Genomic DNA, 21,096 nt, shown 5'->3' with positions numbered 1-21,096 from the left:
AGTACGCTAGATTCTCGAGCATGCTACGTCTCGGGGTCGCTGGGTAACGCTTTTTACACGGGCCTGCTATTTATTGGTCAGCGTATACCTTTTACAATTCAAAATGGCTACAACCACATCGACATGTTTCGACTGCCACGCTCACATATCGTCGCATGAATTCGATATGGTGAGGTTATATTAGAGATTTTGTAACCTGTCGCTTGTTATTGAATTTCTTTACCTTTTTGGTAGGATTTGGAACAAGTTTTGCTAGATGCAAAGGAGGTAGGTATGTTGTTTTGAAAATGGCTTTTCGTTGTCAATAACACTTAATTTTTCTAAAAAAATCATTTTAGAGGGGTGTCGCTGCTATCGTTGGAGTCACTGAATTCAGGGTAGATTTCGAAAAGATTCTCGATTTATCAGAAAGGTATGAATCAAATTTTGTGGATGTGTTGGGAATAATGACCATTAATGCATGTATCAATTGAAAAGCCGCAGGGGGGGGGGGGGACGGTAAGATGTGGGGCATTTTACATTTTTTTTTTGCATTTTTTCCTGGGGATGGAATAAAATGTCAAATCTGATTAAATGTTTTTTTCAATCCATATTTGTTCTTGTATTAACATTGTTAATTGGACTTCAGAGAGAGAGAGAAGTCCGATTCCGAACGATCAAGCCTTTTAAAGTGGTCAAGTAGATGTTATCAAATCCCTAGAAATTCAACACACAATTTAGAGCAATACAAAGTGAATAATTGTCTTTTATTTTGACCAATGATTCCTACAAATAACACAATAATACAAATATTATATAATATAATATTATATAATAAATAAAATATTATATAATAATACAAATATTTCTTGCTATACTGTGGGCCCTGTGCGTGGAAAAAGGATCAATAAAATCATGGCAAGAAAACGCCTCCAAAACACTCAAATTGCATGAAACAACTCTTCATACAATATAAACATTGCAATCGCTATTTGATACAGCGTTTTAAAGGTTAAAATTCTTAAACTGCATATGATTTACCTTGAAAGCTTGTCTTTCTGACTGCAACGTCGAAAAGGTTTTTGCCACTATAGTCTAGCAGGGGAAATGGAAGAAGTGTTCAATCTCCTCACATCTGCACGCCCCCCCCCCCCCCCCCCCCTTAGCCTTTACATTAATACATGCATGATCATAGTGATGATTATGAATCAACGTGATGATGACCGTTAATCAGTTTATCCTAGGGGGGGGATTTTAACCCTTCTTTGGGCTACCAGAAAGCTATATGTAACAAAAGATAATTAACCCCTCCCCCTTGTCACTGAACCAACCCATTAGAATCAGCTAGAATAAACATTAGAAGCATCAAGATGGCTATTTAGAACCCTCTTTCTCTCTGCTGAACACCAACTCTGCTTAGCAACCACTCTGAGTGGCAAACACACCTACCCCAATAGAGGCTGCTTAAAGGTGAACCGCATTCCATTCCCATTATCAACCAATCAGAATCCTGAAACACTTTGCGAAAGAAAATGTAGCAAAATTCATCCAAAGATTAAAAGGAGTTGTTGTTTTTTTCAGATTTTTTATCTGTCTTTTTTGTTTAAAATATTGTATAATTTCTCTTTTGGTTTTTAAAATCATGCATCTTGCAAAACTGCACCTAGAAAATGGCTGATTCATTGTGTCTGTAGGTACCCAGATGCCATCGCCCCATGCCTGGGAATCCACCCGGTCCAGTCCCTCAACCCTGAGAGGAGTGTCACCCACAGCGACTTGGAGGGCGTGGAGGACATAATCAGGCAAAACCATCACAAGCTTTTTGCTGTGGGCGAGGTTTGATTGCCAGGCATTAGCCATAATGCTTACTTATCTTTCTGGTAGAACTTAAATGTAGGCAAATTCTTGTCATTATTGTGTCTTGTATATAAAAATAGGTTGCAAACTCCCACAGCTGCCAAATTTAAATGTGCTTGAGGAATCGAACGATGATTTAGAAATCCAGCCTTGCATGGCAAAATAAACCTAACAGAATTGTTGCACACATGTTTATCCATCCAACCTTACCTTTCAATCTACACATTCCTGTTTTGCTGTTTGATTGTTTTCTTATGTCAATCAGATAGATATTTCTAGCATTCTGATAGGCTTACTTAACAAAGCCATCAATGTGGCCACCGCTTCATAGAGATGACATTTTTATAAGCTGTGTTCTTCTTAAGATTGGCTTGGATTTTACCCCTCGTTTTATCAAGTCTGACAAGGATAAGGGCATTCAGAAAGAAGTTTTTGTAAGACAGGTAAGGTAATAAAAGTCAAGATATTCTGCAAATCCTGACTCCAAAACTTTCTCTCTCTTCCCCCTCCCCAGCTGACAGAGACTCCTTAATTGTTGTTTCAGATAAAGCTAGCACAAGAGTTGGATTTGCCAGTGTAAGTCATTCTCGCTGTTAAAGTTTTTATTTTTATTTTAATTTGTGCAACTTTAGTGAGGCATTCTTATTCGAAATTATCTGTTTGTTTTTTATACCCTGGTAAGTTCTATGCAACCTTTTTTTTTTCAGGAATGTTCACTCCAGATCTGCTGGAAGACATGTAATACAAATACTCAAGGAACAAGGTAATTTTATCAAGTTTTAATGTATTCACATACTTTTGATTGTCTTTACCAGACCCCAACAATCAACTACTGCACGTTTTTGTCAAAACCAATTTAAATTTAAGGGAACATGTTTTGTACTCTCTGCTCTCAGTTTTAATACATGCATTACAGTGAGATTCGACTAGAAGGCATTTTTGTCACATGTAACTTAAGAGGGTGAGAAACAAAGTTGGTTTGTGTATTGACTGCCGAAAGGTTTGTGCTGGTGATCTGGCCAAAGTATCCCCGGATCCCTTTGCATATTATTGTTTGTGTTTGGTTTTTTAGGAGCTTCAAGAGTTCTCTTGCATGCATTTGATGGTCGTGCTTCAGTGGCCCTCCAGGGTGCACAGGCAGGCTTCTTTTTCTCCATTCCCCCGTCTATAGTCCGATCAGAGCAGGTTGGAAGAAAATCTTCTAAGTTCTTTTTTCTGCTTTGCCTCTTTTGTTATTAACTTTTGATTTATCTTCACAGATAATATTACAAAATAACCATTCAGAACCAAACCTTGTCTTTTGTAATTATGTACCAAATTCAATCATTACAAATGACAAAGGGATTGCAGATAAGCTAATGCAAATGCCTTTTTTTTACTAAATTGATGTTGCTGTCCTTTCCAATTAGTCATATAAATACTACTACATACTACTACAGTACTTACATAAAGTAATGCAACCGAATAAGTATGTGTATAAAAACAAATGTAGTATTGATAGTAAAAAAATTGATAATTATCAAGTGACCTCCCCAATTTTTCTGCTATTGATTATTATTGATATCTGATACAATTTATTAATTTTATTGATTGGAATCTGTGAATAATGATAACTAATTAATAATAACAATTAACTGGCCTTTTTGTCCCCTTTCATTGCCAATGCCTACATCCCCTCAACTTACATGATGGTATGCTTTTAGAAGCAGAAACTGGTCAAACATGTTCCACTCTCCAACTTGCTACTAGAGACAGATTCACCTGCACTAGCAGCTGTGAAACAAGTAAGACTGCAGATTTTTGTTTTGTGGGATGGAAGAGGGTGATATGCCCCAGGGGGAAGAGGGTGATATGCCCCAGGGGGTAGGGGTTGATATGCTCCAAGGGGGAATAGGGTGATATGCCCCAGGGAGAAGAGGGTGATATACCCAAGGGGAATAGGATGATGTGCCCCAGGGGGGGGGAGAGGGTAATATGCCCCAAGGGGGGAGAGGGTGATATGCCCCAGGGGGGGGGGAGGGTGATATGCCCCAGATGGAAGAGGGTGATATGCCCCAGGGGGAAGAGTGATATGCCCCAGGGGGAAGAGTGATATGCCCAGGGGGAAGAGTGATATGCCCCAGGGGGAAGAGGGTGATATGCCCCAGGGGGAAGAGTGATATGCCACAGGGGAGAGAGGGTGATATGCCCCAGGGGGGGAGAGGGTGATATGCCCCAGGGGGAGAGGGTGATATACTCTATGAGAGGAATTGTTTCCAAGTAAGAGCTACATGTAGGCTTTATGGACTATATGGAATTTTGTTTGAATGTTAAACACGAGGTTTCGCTATAAAAGGGAAAGCTCCTCTCACCCCTGACTGAAATTTGCAATTATAATCAGAACACTGCCACGCTAACAGTCACAAATTATAAGTCTCCTTTTAAAATAGCTTATTTCTGAGCCTAAGTTGGTTGGAATAAAACTATTCTTGCACTGTTATAACAAGACATCTGCTAAGAGAATAATAAATTAGTGATTTGCTCCCCACTAATGTTTTCATGGCTGAAAATTTTAAATTTTGCGCTATCCATAATCTAACTCATCTGCATAAGTTATTTTCTCGCTGTAATGAAAATGCTCGTATTTTTAAAGGGGCAGCATCATGGCATAAAATAGCTTATTTCTGAGCCTAAGTTGGTTGGAATAAAACTATTCTTGCACTGTTATAACAAGACATCTGCTAAGAGAATAATAAATTAGTGATTTGCTCTCCACTAATGTTTTCATGGCTGAAAATTTTAAATTTTGCGCTATCCATAATCTAACTCATCTGCATAAGTTATTTTCTCGCTGTAATGAAAATGCACGTATTTTTAAAGGGGCAGCATCATGGCACTGCGCATGTCTGGAGTCAGTGTTTATTGTAGGCTTTCAATTGTCTACAAACATTTGAACTTTAAGCTGTCAATGCCTTGTTAAATTAATATGCAATATTTTATTGAAAACTATGTTTATTGAAAGTTTGTGGTCATTTCCTTTGGATTTAAGTCTCCCATATGTACCAAAGGCTCATAAGTGAATATCAGAATTTGACTGAAATTCAATGTGTCCGGGCCAGAGAGCTATTGCAAAGCTCTTACCATGACACTGCCCCTTTAAGCACACAAAGCTTGTTACAGCATTATTTTACTATAAATAGTAACATTTTAGGTGGACAAGTCTAGGAATTATATTTAATTTGAAATATTAAATTTAAGTTGAATTTAGCGCTCAGAGCAATTGTCCTGATGTGTTGACTCATTGACGGCTGATTGATAACTGATTGTTCTTGAGCCCGGGAGTGGGAGGAGCTATCCCTTTTATAGCGGAACCTCGTGTTTGGTACTGTCTTTTATCGCACTTCATTACCCTCTATTTAGGAATGTAAAAAAAACTGCTGGTACAGTGCTTACACATAACTCACACTCACAATTGTTTAACTGTGTAGAGCAGTCTAAATAGATGTTAGTCAATTGCATGTTCATTTTTTCTATACAAATACTTAACATTCAGATTTTATTTTTTGCATTTAAACAATAAAATTTGTGGCAAACCAACTTCTGACTTCAACCTTGTGTTTTATTTTTATTTTTTTCAGACAAGAAATGAACCCAAAAATATTAGCATATCATGCGAAGAGATTGCCAGGCTAAAGGGTGTGCCGCCAGCAACAGTCTACGAAGAAACAACCAAAAATGCACTGAAATTGTTCCCAAAGCTGCAAAGATTTATAAAAAAAATAGAGATACTTGTTTTGCACAATACCTGTGTGCTCTGTACCACAGACAAATTTTATGTGATGTTTTAAAAACACAAAATAAATGAATATTTAAATAAAAGTAATACCAAACAGGGATTTGACCCGCCAACTAATTTTTGCCTGTTAAAGTTTAGAAAGCACAGACGGAACAAATTTGCTTTTCCTTTTATAAACCAAAACAATTAAAGCGGCAATCGCAAAATTGTAAAAGCAGTGCTTCTATTGGAAGTTTTTTTGAGGATGTGACTGATAATTTAAAGCAGATGGTCTGTTAAATAGCTCGGATTCTGATAGATTTTCTCTTTGGTTAAGGTTTCCAGTCGGCTTGCCGGAATAAACCAGTAATTTTACTCTCCCTGTCAGATATCAAGTGGTCGGACCCTTACCCTCACCATCAGATATCAAATGGTCGGTCCCTTACCGTCCCCCTCAGATATCAAGTGGTCGGCCCGTCACCCTTTCCCGTCAGATATCAAATGGTCGGCCCCTCACCCTCCCCGTCAGATATCAAATGGTCTGTCTCTCATCCTCCCCGTCAGATATCAAATGGTCGGTCCCTTACCTTCCCCGCCAGATATCAAATGGTCGGTCCCTCACCCTCACCGTCAGATACTAAATGGTCGGTCCCTTACCCTCCACGTCAGATATCAAATATTCGGCCCCTTACCCTCCCCAACAGATATTAAATAGTCGGTCCCTCACCCTACCGGTCAGATATCAAATGGTCGGTCCCTTACCCTCCATTTCAGATATCAAATGGTCGGTCTCTTACCCTCCCCATCAGATATCAAATGGTCGGTCCCTTACCTCCCCGTCAGATATCAAATGGTCAGTCCCTTACACTCCCCCCCCCTCCCCGGTCAGATTTCAAATGGTCGGTCCCTCCCAACCCCCTTCCCCCCCCCCCTCCCCCGTCCTAAATGGTCGGTCCCTTACTATCGTCCCTTACTATCCTTCTTTTTCTTTAAGAACCCTCTTATTCAAAACACACTTGATTTCAAAGTTCAGCAAATCTATCCTCACGCCACAGTTGGTTATGACCACAGGTATCCCGTTAGTGTGAATGTTGCCACAGTTGTGCTAGCCAGCTGTCGGCGTTTCCCATCAGTGCTTCAGGGGTGTCCATCTCCACCACTTGTCCATCGTGTAGCACCATGATGCGGTCACAGTCCATGATGGTGCTGAGTCGGTGAGCAATGATAAGCACGGTGCAGTCCTTGAACTTGTCTCGGATGGTGGTCTGGATCATTTGATCCGTCTTTGGGTCCACATTAGCCGTCGCCTCGTCCATGACGATGATCTTGTTCTTTTGCAGCAGTGCTCTTGCCAGTGAAAACAGCTGCCGTTCCCCTACACTCAAATTAACCCCACCCTCTTCAATGCGATGTTCGAGGTCATAGCCCCACTTGTCCATCACTGGCGAGAGGTTGACGTCGCTTAGAGCGCTCCAGATCTCGTCGTCCGTGTACATGTCGAGCGGGTCAAGATTACTCCTGATAGTGCCACTCAGCAACGTCGGGGTTTGCTGAATCACAGAGACAACCTGTCTTGTAGACTGCAGGTTGAGCTCGCGTATATCAACATCATCTATGTGTATCCCGGATGAGGCCTCGGGCATGCGCATTAGCGAGGCCACAATAGATGACTTGCCGGCCCCAGTCCTCCCCGCGATGCCGATTTTCTGCTGAGGCTCAATGCTGAACGTCACGCCCTTCAGGACTTGGGGTCCATCGCTGTAGTATCGGAGAGACACGTGTCTGAATGACACCGCTCCATGTCGAGGCCAGCCACGTGGTGGTGTTTTTGTGATCTGATAGGCCGGTTCCGGGCTGAGCCTGCAGTACTCCATTACCCGCTGGACTGACGTCATTGCGTCTTGAAGGAAGCCAGTACACTGTATGACAAACGCGGTATCCATCACGAGCACCATGGAATAAGTGATGGCCAATCCAACAAAACCTGTCAATAATGAATAATATGAATGCGTGTTATTATGATCACTGGCAAAAGGGGGCGTACACCCTTAAAATATGTCAATTATGCATAGTATCAGGAGCTCTTAATTAGAGACAAACTCACATACCCACAGTATTGGCAAAAGCGTGAGTCACGGAATTCAGGTATCAGCATGTGTCTAGTTGCGTCAGTATATCACCTATATATAGACTATATATTCTGTTCTAACTTGGTACATTTCACTCTCAACTTCACGCGCAAGTCCCTAAGCCGCTTTGCGACCTATCTACCTTCTGTAGCAACCTAGCCCGCGAAGCAAGCCCAAAGGGTCGGGAAAGAAGAGAGACGAGGCGCGCGCTCCATCTTCTCCAGGGTTGCGAACGGACGCAAGGTCCCAGCTCAAATGTGACAGAAAAATGGTCCGAATAAGCACTTCTATACTACTTATAAAGCGTAACTGATCAATCGATTCATCGATAATCCATCAATTAATATACCAATAAATCCATCGGTTAGTCAATTACTCACCGACAGAAGAGGATAGCAGTATTGTAACAACGCTGGTAATAGTAAGCACCGCTGTTGATATCAAATCAGCTCTTATCTTCAGCCAGGCCATGGAAGAAAACACCAAGAAAGTTGCGCGATTCCGGCAATCTTGGTAGCTGCAAAATTAAAACAGATTATTTACTCAAAGCTTTGGTCGCGAAATCTTATTTGTTCAGGTTGCCCAAGCGATATTTTGTAAGCTTGTTTTTTTTTTCATGCGACTAGCTATATACCATAGTATCCTTTGAAGGAGAGACAGAGGGGGTAAATACCATATTATCCTTTGAAGGAGAGACAGAGGGGGGGTAAATACCATAGTATCCTTTGAAGGAGAGACAGAGGGGGGTAAATACCATAGTATCCTTTGAAGGATTGACAGAGGGGGGTAAATACCATAGTATCCTTTGAAGGATTGACAGAGGGGGGGGGGTAAATACCAGAGTATCCTTTGAAGGAGAGACAGAGGGGGGGTAAATACCATAGTATCCTTTGAAGGAGAGACAGAGGGGGGTAAATACCATAGTATCCTTTGAAGGAGTGACAGAGGGGGGTAAATACCATAGTATCCTTTGAAGGATTGACAGAGGGGGGGGGGGGGTAAATACCAGAGTATCCTTTGAAGGAGAGACAGAGGGGGTAAATACCATATTATCCTTTGAAGGAGAGACAGAGGGGGGGTAAATACCATAGTATCCTTTGAAGGAGAGACAGAGGGGGGGTAAATACCAGAGTATCCTTTGAAGGAGAGACAGAGGGGGGTAAATACCATATTATCCTTTGAAGGAGAGACAGAAGGGGGGTAAATACCATAGTATCCTTTGAAGGAGAGACAGAAGGGGGTAAATACCATAGTATCCTTCGAAGGAGAGACAGAGAGGGGGGGGGGTAAATACTATATTATCCTTTGAAGGAGAGACAGAGGGGGGGGGGGGTAAATACCATAGTATCCTTTGAAGGAGAGACAGAAGGGGGTAAATACCATAGTATCCTTTGAAGGAGTGACAGAGGGGGGTAAATACCATAGTATCCTTCGAAGGAGAGACAGAGAGGGGGGGGTATATACTATATTATTCTTTGAAGGAGAGACGCAGAGTGGGTGGAGTAAATACCATAGTATCCTTTAAATTACAGACAGGGGGGTGGAAGGAGATTTTAATGAAAATATTATTTTGGGTGGTTATTTCGTAATTGTATCTGCGAAGAATACAAATGTTAACAAAAGAGCTGAACTAGCTCTCAAGTGTACGCATAAGTCTAAACAAGACTCGATACATAAGCGGTACAAGACTCGATACATAAGCGGTACAAGACTCGATACATAAGCGGTACAAGGTTCGATACATAAGCGGTACAAGACTCGATACATAAGCGGTACAAGACTCGATACATAAGCGGTACAAGACTCGATACATAAGCGGTACAAGACTCGATACATATGCGGAGTACTCCCTGATACACAAGAACGCTTTAAACGAACCTGTGATTCTTCTTGATGAATTCTTCTCTTGCGTCGTGTAAACGGATTGTGGTCAGACCCCCGACGGTGCTTGAGATGTGTGAAAACACCGCTGACAGGGCGAGCGATTGCAGTCTAGTCACTTCTCGGGTAATACGGACAAATGCCTTCCCGTACCATACGAGCGTTACTACCGGCAGGATCACTGAAACTAGCAGCCAATAGCTGGCAAGCGTAGGGATAATCAACGATACAAATAAGTCACAAACGACGAGCGTGTGTACCAAATGTGGAGGAAGTATATTGTCAATCTCTACGATGTCGGCAGAGAAGCGATTCAATATCCTTCCGACTGGATTTGTGTCGAAGAAAGAGACAGGAGCGTGGATCAGCGATTGGGCCATCGTGTTGTGTAGCCTTGTGTTACATTTTAAAGCAGTGAAGAAGATAAAAAAGGAGAAGAGATACCGGAGCACATTAGCAGCGATTGTCAGGGATATGTAAGCGACGATGATGCCACGATGGTAGGCGTTCGCCCATGTCAGTCTGTCCCACTTTGCAAGAATCCAACTGGGTGAAGCTTGAAGAACTGCGGAAATAATAATTTATGAAATAATAAAACCATTTAAACACGTTGATTAAGATAATAACAGATGAAGTGGTAATGACGTGACAGTACGATTGGAGCCTTAATCATGCTGATTAAAATAGTGATGAGTAATATTGAGTATTTATCTATTAATGTTTACTATCATGGTGATAGTGATGATGATGATGACGACGACGACGACGATGACGATGAAGATGATGATTCCGTACCTGGAGTAGCGATCGCCGCAAGCCCCAGTAACGCGATGGCCACCACAGGCAGACCGGCGCGCAGGTATTCCCAGTATGTCCTAAGCGACACGGCTCCCACATCTCTCTCTTCTACCACACTCAGCAAACCTTCGCCTTGCGTCACCGAGCTGTCATCTTCTAACAGGAATGCCATCTCCTTGGCGCTGCCCGTATTTGTTGTCATCCTACTCAAGTATTTCTCCGTAAATTCCTTGTAGTCGCTGCAAGCCACCATGCTCCCATTTTCCAGGAGGACGACCTCGTCGGCCATTTCTTTGCAATGCAGATGATGAGTGACTAAGACGCGCAGTTTTCTTTTTAGGATTCCACAAATGCATTTCTCGAAAATGTGTTTGGCGACTTTGAAGTCGACCGCACTTAAAGGGTCATCCAGTAAATAGATATCCGCGTCTAGGTACACAGCGCGTGCTAAACTAACACGAGCCCGCTGACCACCACTCATAGCAATACCGCGCTCGCCAATTTCAGAGAGGTCGCCATTTGGAAACGCTTTGAAGTCCTCCTTTAGATCACAGGCTTCGACTACTTTCTGGTACCTCTCAGCATCGTAAGTCGAATTGAATATGATGTTCTCTCGAACGGTCCCTTGGAATATCCAAGGTTCTTGTGAAACGTAAGCAATAGACCCATTTGTTTTTATTTTGCCTTTGTAACTAGAGCTTGCACAGCAGATGGCAGAGAGAAGCGTGGATTTGCCAGAGCCAACAGGGCCTATCACTAGAGCCAGACGATTCCCGGACAGGTCAAGGTTTATCTTGCCAAGGATGCAATCGCCGGATTCAGTTTTCCGAGAAGTTGATTCTTCGGGTAGACATCCTCTATCAATTTCTGATGATCGCTGATGATCATTGGTTGATATTTGGATACGGTAATCGCTTGGATTCTGCTCTGATAGAAGTCTCTCTCTACTATAACTCCCTTTACCATCTAAGCTTTGCTCAAGATCTCTTTGCTTGTCGACCTTAGTTAGAAAGTCCTGAATTCTTTTCAAGGAGACAGCGCAGTCCGTTAAAAGTTGCGATCCCCTAGTGAAATGCCAGGCAACCAGTACTCTCATCTCTAAAAAGTACGCGAGAAGCGTGAAGAATACGACTTGATCCAAAGGTCGATTGGTGAAGAAGTAGCAGAGGGTAACACTGAATATAGGAAGAGTATTCTGGTACAGCGATTCGAAGAATGTTATCATGAACTTTTTCATATATACGTTCTTCTCCAGCCTGCAAAGAAATCGGTTACATTAACACCATATGGTATATGGTCTTGTGGTGTAACAAACAGCCGCGAAGAAAACTATAGTCTGTATTTTTTATCTATATAACCAGGATATATGTCTGTCCGACAGATGCTTGAAAGACTATACAGCCAAGTTAAAATGTTTTTCGCTGTCTGATCAGATGTCAGTCTGGCCGCTCTCCCGTCTCCCCTCCCCTCCGTCGTCTGTCCGCCCGATGTAATCTAACCTTCGTAATCTCTGCACGGCCTGGTAGTAAGGCGTTTCCCACGCGTGCATCTTGATGGAGCGAATACCGTGGATTATCTGGCTGATAAGTGTAATGCGCTTGTCTATCACCTTCAACGTTTTCCTCCTTAAGTACTTGAACGGCTTCACACATAACACCTGAAAATGACCAGACATGTAGTTCATAAATACAATGCGTAGTGAACAGTGATAGCGTCTTGCGTGCTTTCCTCTATGTTGTTATCCCCTGCTTTAATGTTCTACCCACCCTTCTTCCACTATGTCCTGATGCACTCCGTCTATGTCCTGGTCCCCTCCCAATGTACTGGCCCCCTCCCTCCATGTCCTGATCCCCTCCATCTATGTCCTGATCCCCCCCTTCTATGTCCTGATCCCATACCTCGATGTGCTGGTCCCCTCCCTCTTTGTCCTGGTCCCCTCCCTCTATGCCCTGGTCCCCTCCCTCTATGTCCTGATCCCCTCCCTCTATGTCCTGGTCCCCTCCCTCTATGTCCTGATCCCCTCCCTCTATGTCATGAACCCTCCCTCTATGTCCTGATCCCCCCCCTCTATGTCCTGGTCCCCTCCATTTATGTCCTGATCCCCTCCCTCTATGTCCTTGTCCCCTCCCTCTATGTCCTGGTCCCCTCCTTCTATGTCCTGGTCCCATACCTCTATGTGCTGGTCCCCTCCCTCTATGCCCTGGTCCCCTCCATCTATGTCCTGATCACCTCCCTATGTACTGGCCCCCTCCCTCCATGTCCTGATCCGTTTCATCTATGTCCTGATCCTCTCCCTCTATGTCCTAATCCCCTCCCTCTATGTCCTGGTCCCCTCCCTCTATGTCCTGGTCCCCTCCCTCTATGTCCTGGTCCCCTTCCTCTATGTCCTGATCCCCTCCCTCTATGTCCTGGTCCCCTCCCTCTGTGTCCTGATCACATACCTCTATGTCCTTATCCCCTCCCTCTATGTCCTGGTCCCCTCCCTCTATGTCCTGGTCCCCTCCCTCTATGCCCTGGTCCCCTCCCTCTATGTCCTTATCCCCTCCCTCTATGTCCTGGTCCCCTCTATGTCCTGGTCCCCTCCCTCTATGTCCTGATCCCCCCCTTCTATGTCCTGATCCCATACCTCGATGTGCTGGTCCCCTCCCTCTTTGTCCTGGTCCCCTCCCTCTATGCCCTGGTCCCCTCCGTCTATGTCCTGGTCCCCTCCCAATGTACTGGCCCCCTCCCTCCATGTCCTGATCCCCTCCATCTATGTCCTGATCCCCTCCGTCTATGTCCTGGTCCCCTCGGTCTATGTCCTGATCCTCTCTCTCTATGTCCTGGTCCCCTCCCTCTATGTCCTGGTCCCCTCCCTCTATGTCCTGATCCCCTCCCTCTATGTCCTGGTCCCCTCCCTCTATGTCCTGATCCCCTCCCTCTATGTCATGAACCCTCCCTCTATGTCCTGATCCCCCCCCTCTATGTCCTGGTCCCCTCCATCTATGTCCTGATCCCCTCCCTCTATGTCCTTGTCCCCTCCCTCTATGTCCTGGTCCCCTCCTTCTATGTCCTGGTCCCATACCTCTATGTGCTGGTCCCCTCCCTCTATGCCCTGGTCCCCTCCATCTATGTCCTGATCACCTCCCTATGTACTGGCCCCCTCCCTCCATGTCCTGATCCGTTTCATCTATGTCCTGATCCTCTCCCTCTATGTCCTAATCCCCTCCCTCTATGTCCTGGTCCCCTCCCTCTATGTCCTGGTCCCCTCCCTCTATGTCCTGGTCCCCTTCCTCTATGTCCTGATCCCCTCCCTCTATGTCCTGGTCCCCTCCCTCTATGTCCTGATCACATACCTCTATGTCCTTATCCCCTCCCTCTATGTCCTGGTCCCCTCCCTCTATGTCCTGGTCCCCTCCCTCTATGCCCTGGTCCCCTCCCTCTATGTCCTTATCCCCTCCCTCTATGTCCTGGTCCCCTCTATGTCCTGGTCCCCTCCCTCTATGTCCTGATCCCCCCCTTCTATGTCCTGATCCCATACCTCGATGTGCTGGTCCCCTCCCTCTTTGTCCTGGTCCCCTCCCTCTATGCCCTGGTCCCCTCCATCTATGTCCTGATCACCTCCCTATGTACTGGCCCCCTCCCTCCATGTCCTGATCCGTTTCATCTATGTCCTGATCCCCTCCCTCTATGTCCTGATCCCCTCCCTCTATGTCCTGGTCCCCTCCCTCTATGTCCTGGTCCCCTCCCTCTATGTCCTGGTCCCCTTCCTCTATGTCCTGATCCCCTCCCTCTATGTCCTGGTCCCCTCCCTCTATGTCCTGATCACATACCTCTATGTCCTTATCCCCTCCCTCTATGTCCTGGTCCCCTCCCTCTATGTCCTGGTCCCCTTCCCTCTATGTCCTGATCCCCTCCCTCTATGTCCTTATCCCCTACCTCTATGTCCTGGTCCCCTCTATGTCCTGGCCCTCCCCCTCTATGTCCTGATCCCCTCCCTTTATGTCCTGGTCCCCACCCTCTATGTCCTTATCCCCTCTCTCTATGTCCTTGTCCCCTCCCTCCATGTCCTGATCCCCTCCCTCTATGTCCTGATCCCCCCTCTATGTCCTGATCCCATACCTCTATGTCCTGGTCCCCTCCATCTATATCCTGGTTCCCTCCCTCTATGCCCTGGTCCCCTCCCTCTATGTCCTGATCCCCTCTATCTATGTCCTGATCCCCTCCCTCTATGTCCTGGTCCCCTACCTCTTCGTCCTGATCCCCTTCCTCTTTGTCCTGGTCCTCTCCCTCTATGTCCTTATCCCCTCCCTCTATGTCCTGGTCCCCTCCCTCTATGTCCTGGTCCCCTTCCTCTATGTCCTGGTCCCCTCCCTCTATGTCCTGATCCCCTCTATCTATGTCCTGATCCCCTCCCTCTATGTCCTGGTCCCCTACCTCTATGTCCTGGTCCCCTCCCTCTATGTCCTGATCCCCTCTATCTATGTCCTGATCCCCTCCCTCTATGTCCTGGTCCTCTCCCTCTATGTCCTTATCCCCTCCCTCTATGTCCTGATCCCCTCCCTCTATGTCCTGGTCCCCTTCCTCTATGTCCTGGTCCCCTCCCTCTATGTCCTGATCCCCTCTATCTATGTCCTGATCCCCTCCCTCTATGTCCTGGTCCCCTACCTCTTCGTCCTGATCCCCTTCCTCTTTGTCCTGGTCCTCTCCCTCTATGTCCTTATCCCCTCCCTCTATGTCCTGGTCCCCTCCCTCTATGTCCTGGTCCCCTTCCTCTATGTCCTGGTCCCCTCCCTCTATGTCCAAATTCCCCTCCCCTATGTCCTGGTCCCCTCCCTCTATGTCCTAATCCCCTTTCTTATTAGATTGGGTACCAGGGAAAGTTGACATTTTTTTAAACCCATACTTGTGCCACGACATAAGCTATGGACACAGAAAGTCCAGCCATGGCCGGCCATCCCGCTAGCCACACCATAACGACCGCACACGATGTAAAGGTGAGTGGGGCCATCATGAAGGAGGGACAAGCCTCTAGACCCACTTGAAATGACTCCGCGTCCGTGGCGAACAGATTGGTCACGTGACCGGAAGCTAAGGCGGATGTATCACGACAACTCAGGGATATCACCTATTGGTAATAAAGTGTAGGGTTATTCCGCCATTTTGTAATCCAAAAAGAAGGCGGGGTTATTGACTTAGACACCCAATGTGTGTGAGGGGTGACAGTTTTAGTCATATCACACTAGTAGGTTAATTTGTATATGTGTAAAACATGGTACCACTTCACATTTTATTAAATGTCAGACGTGGAAAAAGGAGAAACATTCTGAATTTTGATAGTAAGCATATAAATTAACTCCCCTTGACTGAGAGAGGGGGTAAGGGTCAGTACGCAGCTCTTACAAGCTGCAATTTGATTGGGCAAATGAACAATATCCGCACCTCGACACAAAGAACGAGAAGAATAGAGACAAAAGAACTCCTTTGTAGAGCAAAGATAATAGGAGACAAAGCAGCTGCGTACTATACAATAGATAAATAATGTAGTCTTAGTAGTTAAGTAATCTTAAAGCATAAAACAATAGTTGTTATGTAATGAGTTGTTGTCTTTATTTAATCGATATGTTGTATATAATTGTCAGGATATATATTATGTGTTGATGCGAGCGCATGTAGTTGAGAAAGAGAGAAACAAGTTCCCAATTACAACTATGTACAATAATGTTGCGTGATTAATCTCAAATGCCTAGTGCATCTCTCTCTCTCTCTAACGTAGGCGCGCGCACTCTTTTAAGCCCGACATAACGACATAAAAAAAAAACAGGCGCGCGCACTATTTTAAGCTCGACATAACGACATGGACATAATGACATAAAAGAAAAAAACAACATTTTTTTATAAGAACGTCTAATGCCTGGTGCACACATAACGACATAACAACATAGGTGGCGCGCGCACTCTTTTGAGCTCGACATAACGAGATGTCGTTATGTTTATGTCGTTATGTTGGGCTTATGTCAAAATGTCCAATCACTCACCTTTTAACATATGAACATTAAGGGTGCACGCGCCTATATCATTATGTCGTTATGTCACTAGTGTGCACCAGGCATAACGATTTAGTGCGTGGGCGAAGCGTTGCATAATATAATGACATGTTATCATTAAAACAAAAGATCACGAATGCTAAGAACCGTAACAAAAAAGTTTTCTAACTGCATAGAAAGCATTGATTCTCCGACTTTGACTTACATTTGCATAGGAATCAAAAACAATGTCTCAAACATCGCACAAGCTCTGGTATGTGGTTGGTGGACATGTGCCATAAAGAATTCGGAATGTGATTACAAGTGCGTGATTATCACCCGTGAAAAATAAACCATTTCATCAAACCTTGAAACAAACAGAATTATCGCATTCTCCAGAGGAATTTTTCATTCAATATGCTTATATCGACATTTATCTTCGACACGTTCCCCGGGCTGTTAAAGTACCCCGTTGCCATAACTCTCCCCCATACACCATAAGGTTTTCCTACCTTTTTGAAAATGACTCCACAAAGAGCTGTCCTCACCCTCATAGCGAAAAGAGATGCGCGATATTCGATATACGTCTGACATGTCGATTCTATTCCTGCATAGAGACACAAAATCGCTCCCAAAAGTAGAGCAGCATATGTCTGCGGGGAAGGCTCCAAAAGCTTCTTCAGCACACAGTACAGCAAGTATGGAATAGCAGTTTTTGTCACTGAGTAGGTCAGCATCAGCGTACAAAGAGTTGCATATTCTTGAAAAGAAAACATCAGAAATAATGCTTTCCACATACTTGGCTTTCTAGCATTACGAACAGCATTAGCTTTTTCTCGATGCCATTCGCTGTCGAGTTTTTCAGTAAGGTTCTCACAATCATACTCGTGGTTATCGAAGCAAGGAAGGTCGCTTGCTTCAACGGGACGTCTCTTGTTAAGCGCTATAAGAGGATTCAACCAGGAAAACGTCAGTCTTGAGACAAGTCCGTTTGAGTAATGCAGTGGGCCCATTTTCTATTAACTTTGAGTGCGTGAGTTTGAACGGGTGTGCTTTTTGTTCCTAATAAATGGCATGCTCACTGAGTTTGTGACGTTAAAGCAGTCAAGCCTATACAATTATACAGTGCAACTCCTCGGAAATCGTTAATATGCACACCTTGAGGGAAAAATCCTCACAGGGAATAGGGACTCGCGAGGAGTCCCTATTCAAGCAGGTTAAGAGTTGAACCATAAACAGAGTGAATCTTTAGGTAGTAGATAAAATATGAGCGGCTGATCTGTATGGGCAATTACAATAGCGATCCTCAGGCGAGCTTTTGTAATTGCCCATACAGATCAGACGCAAATTCGTTGCTGTTTTACGCGCACTTGATTTGCTCACTCAGCTATGGAATGGAATAAGTCATTCAAGATATATACTTGAAATTGAAATAATTAAAGTTAAACAATGGATCCTCCTTAATGCACCAGTCAATTGAAACCACGGCACCCCGATCCCCGGGATATAGCGGGGAAAGCATTCGTGTGGTGTTAAATGCTCGTTACTTTCCCGGCTACCGGGGCCTGTGACGCTGTTCAAACCCCCGATACATGGCCCCGGTGATCGATCGACTTGTGCATAATAGCAGTACGAGTTAATAATACGTAAAAGGAAGTTTTTTTATCTTCTGTTTCTAGAGAAGAAAGGTGCCGTTTTTCAGAGGCTAATTTTGAGTCTTTCAATTGAACAAAAAGAACCGTAACTCAAACGTCATACATCACAAACCACATCAGGGCATCATATGAAAATACCCCTGGGTTTCCGAGGATTGACTACTTACTACGTCGGTACGGGACTACTGTGTTGAACTAATCTGGCGCGGTTACCAATGCCCAAGTTGAAACAAGATGGCGGACGAAACGGAATGTTGAAATGTGGTTGACTTTTTCTTAGCGGCGCTTATCAACCCCCTAAATTGGGAAACAGATCGATGGTATATGATAAACATATCCTGTAAGGATTATAATGTACGCATCTCGAGGTCGTAAAGGTGGCAGAAGACCTGACTCGCCAGCTACTAGCACAGGCCTCCCAGGCTCTGGCGTATACGGTGTTAAGAGTTCAGTGATGTATTCAGGAGCCTGGTTGTGGAGAGCTTTATGTGTGATGATAAGAATTTTGAAGTCTATTCTAGTAGCGACAGGTAGCCAGTGTAGTTCCTTGAGAATGGGTGTAATAGCGTCCCTCTTCTTAGCACCAACGATTAGTCTTGCGGCAGAATTCTGAACACGCTGTAGTTTGGCGATTTCCTTTTATTGGAGTCCAGACAGAGGACTATTACAGGCATCTAGTTTTGATGTTATGAAAGCATGAACGAGCTGCTCACAGTTATTGCGGTCAAGGTATTTCCGGATTCTGCCAATGTTCCTTATAGAATGGTAGGCTGATTTGCAGATGCTGTTGACATGTTTTGTCATAGATAAACTCGAATCGATGATCCCTCCGAGGTCGAGTGCTGCCTGGGTTGATTTGATGAAATGTCCTTCAACGTCGATTTCAGAAATTATGTTGGTTGACGTGAATCGAGATGAAATATGTACAATTTCCGTTTTATCGGGGTTACAAGCGAGGCCATTGGACGTACACCAGATGAGGATATCCTTGACACAGACTTCAAGCCTTGATAGAACTGAAGACCGATCTTCAGACGGGCGAATGGACACATATAACTGCGTGTCATCAGCATAAATCATCGCACCAAGACCATGTGCACGAACAACATCTTCAATAGGCGCGAAAAACAAAGAGAACAACAAAATGCCGAGTACAGAACCTGAGGAACGCCATAACACAGTGGTTGGCTGGAGGATAGAACACCGTCTATAGGGACTTGTTGAGTTCTGCCAGTGAGATATGATTTGAACCACTGTAGTGCCATCTCATTAATTCCATAACGATGTTGCAGACGCGACAACAAAGCCGAATGTTCTATAGTGTCAAACGCAGCCGACAGGTCAAGGAGAAGAAATACTACTTCCTGTTGGCAGTCAATAGCGGTCAGAATGTCATTAAAGACGCGAAGAAGAGCAGTCTCTGTGCTGTGGAAGGGGCGATAAGCATTAAGTCGTTGGGGATGAGATAGTTCATCGTCTGGTTAGCAGCGACACGTACAAGTGTTTTTGGTGGGAAGGCAACGTTTGTAATCGGTCGGTAGCTTGGATATGCCTCGCGGTCAAGACTCTGCTTCTTGATGGAAGGGTTGATCACTCCACAATCGAGAGAGGTAGGGAAAACACCAGATGACAAAGATGCATTGACAATGGAAGTGATGGCCGGGGCAATAGCGTCAATAGATTGTTTTAGTATACTTGTCGGCACAGGATCTAATATGCACGATTTAGGCTTGGATTGGTGTAAAAGTTCACGTATATAACTCACTGATACAGCAGAGAACTCAGGGAATGACGCCACACATTGTGGCTGAGCTGGCATCACTGACATCTCCATCGTTAACAGGGGCGATGAGCGTAGGTTGTCCTTTAGATGCTGAATCTTGGTAGTGAAAAATAAGATGAAATCTTCTGCAAGAGCTTGAGGTGATTCATATGATGGTAGCAACGGAACCGGCTTCACCCTGAAAAGGCCATCAATTAAACGAAATAACTGCGTTTGATTGGAACAAGATATTTGATCCTTGGAGAAGTTCCGCTTAGCTACATTCAGTGCAGTGCTGTAAGCTCTACACTTCTCTACGTACATCTGGCGGTGGATTTCTAATCTCGATGAAACGTATCTCCGTTCTACTTTGCGTTTCTGTCTTTTCAATAACCTAAGACTATCATCATACCAAGGTGAATAGGGCCGCAGTGTAACTGAAAAAGTGCGAACAGGAGCATGTTTATCGATGAAGTGGTGCAGCACAGTGTTATACTGGTCACATAAGACGTTGCAGTCAGAGTCATCACTCGAAGCAGAACTGTAGATGGCGGAATCCCTGATGTCATTGCACCAAGAGTCCAAGTTAATTTTCCGTAACGGACGCCGAAGCAGTATTTTCTTGGAGGCACATGGCTTTGGCATGTCAACATCACAAATAATGGCACTATGGTCAGATACAGAGTTAGGGAATGCAATGATTTCAGGACGTCCGCGCACTGACAAGTCGCCGTCCCACACAACAACTAGGTCAAGGGTGTGGTCTTTTCTGTACGTAGGGCTTACTACCATTTGCTCGAATCCAGCTGCATCGAGCATATCCAACAGTCTGACAGCATCAGCGTCACCAGGGTCATCAATGTGAAAATTAAAGTCACCTGTTCTAATTAATTTATAACAGTAATTATCCAGCCTTTAACCCGTACTCGCTCAGAGCCTGGGAGACCTGTGCTACTAGTTGGCAAAAACCATTGAGCACTGGTGGGGGGTCTTCCCATGTCGACCTGATAGGGATGCTCGTCGTATTTTTTAGGGGTCAAAATCGGGTCTCAGTATCATAAAAAAAATAAGCTTTTCTCTTAGAATTGGTATTTTTTAGGGCTTCTGGGGTACTTTTTAGGGTAGCAATTTTTGGTGTACCGGTATTGTTAGGGTTATTTTTCGAATTTCCCGACGAACATCCCTATCACTTTTACCCTGAAGAACCCCCCCCCCCCCCCCCCTCCCCTGGGCCATTTGGTTTCATATGCAGAAATCGTGGTGTTTTGGGGGTCTG

The 21,096-nt window shown here is 44.6% G+C and overlaps 3 protein-coding genes across 4 annotated transcripts; 1 reads left to right on the top strand and 2 right to left on the bottom strand.

Annotated features, from left to right (window-relative positions):
• The first annotated feature begins 26 nt into the window (after positions 1–26).
• LOC5501544 (putative deoxyribonuclease TATDN3) lies at positions 27–5,711 on the top strand. 2 transcript variants are annotated; one of them, XM_048729978.1, is made up of 10 exons: positions 27–169; positions 235–267; positions 339–412; positions 1,674–1,815; positions 2,202–2,279; positions 2,381–2,412; positions 2,544–2,599; positions 2,909–3,021; positions 3,540–3,620; positions 5,454–5,711. In XM_048729978.1, the coding sequence occupies exons 1-10, from the start codon at positions 104–106 to the stop codon at positions 5,661–5,663; spliced, it is 885 nt and encodes a 294-aa protein (XP_048585935.1). In that variant the 5' UTR covers positions 27–103; the 3' UTR covers positions 5,664–5,711. The 2 variants fall into 2 exon arrangements, with proteins under 2 accessions (XP_048585935.1, XP_048585936.1); XM_048729979.1 differs by lacking the exon at positions 339–412 and having other exon boundaries at positions 101–169.
• An 871-nt stretch (positions 5,712–6,582) lies between these two features.
• Positions 6,583–17,724, bottom strand: LOC5501543 (ATP-binding cassette sub-family C member 4). The gene is made up of 7 exons (XM_048730623.1): positions 16,916–17,724; positions 15,284–15,505; positions 11,898–12,055; positions 10,396–11,654; positions 9,598–10,165; positions 8,100–8,236; positions 6,583–7,574 (listed from the first exon to the last, which is right to left on the bottom strand). The coding sequence occupies exons 1-7, from the start codon at positions 17,414–17,416 to the stop codon at positions 6,670–6,672; spliced, it is 3,750 nt and encodes a 1,249-aa protein (XP_048586580.1). The 5' UTR covers positions 17,417–17,724; the 3' UTR covers positions 6,583–6,669.
• A 1,718-nt stretch (positions 17,725–19,442) lies between these two features.
• LOC125568285 lies at positions 19,443–20,639 on the bottom strand. The gene has a single exon (XM_048730204.1). It carries the CDS (start codon positions 20,637–20,639, stop codon positions 19,443–19,445), a length of 1,197 nt encoding a protein of 398 aa, XP_048586161.1.
• Positions 20,640–21,096: the final 457 nt, after the last annotated feature.

This window comes from Nematostella vectensis, chromosome 7 (assembly GCF_932526225.1).
Source record: "Nematostella vectensis chromosome 7, jaNemVect1.1, whole genome shotgun sequence".
Taxonomy (NCBI): Eukaryota; Metazoa; Cnidaria; class Anthozoa; order Actiniaria; family Edwardsiidae; genus Nematostella; species Nematostella vectensis.
Note: the sequence above shows the minus strand (reverse complement) of the source record. Positions and strands in the feature narration are given on the sequence as shown.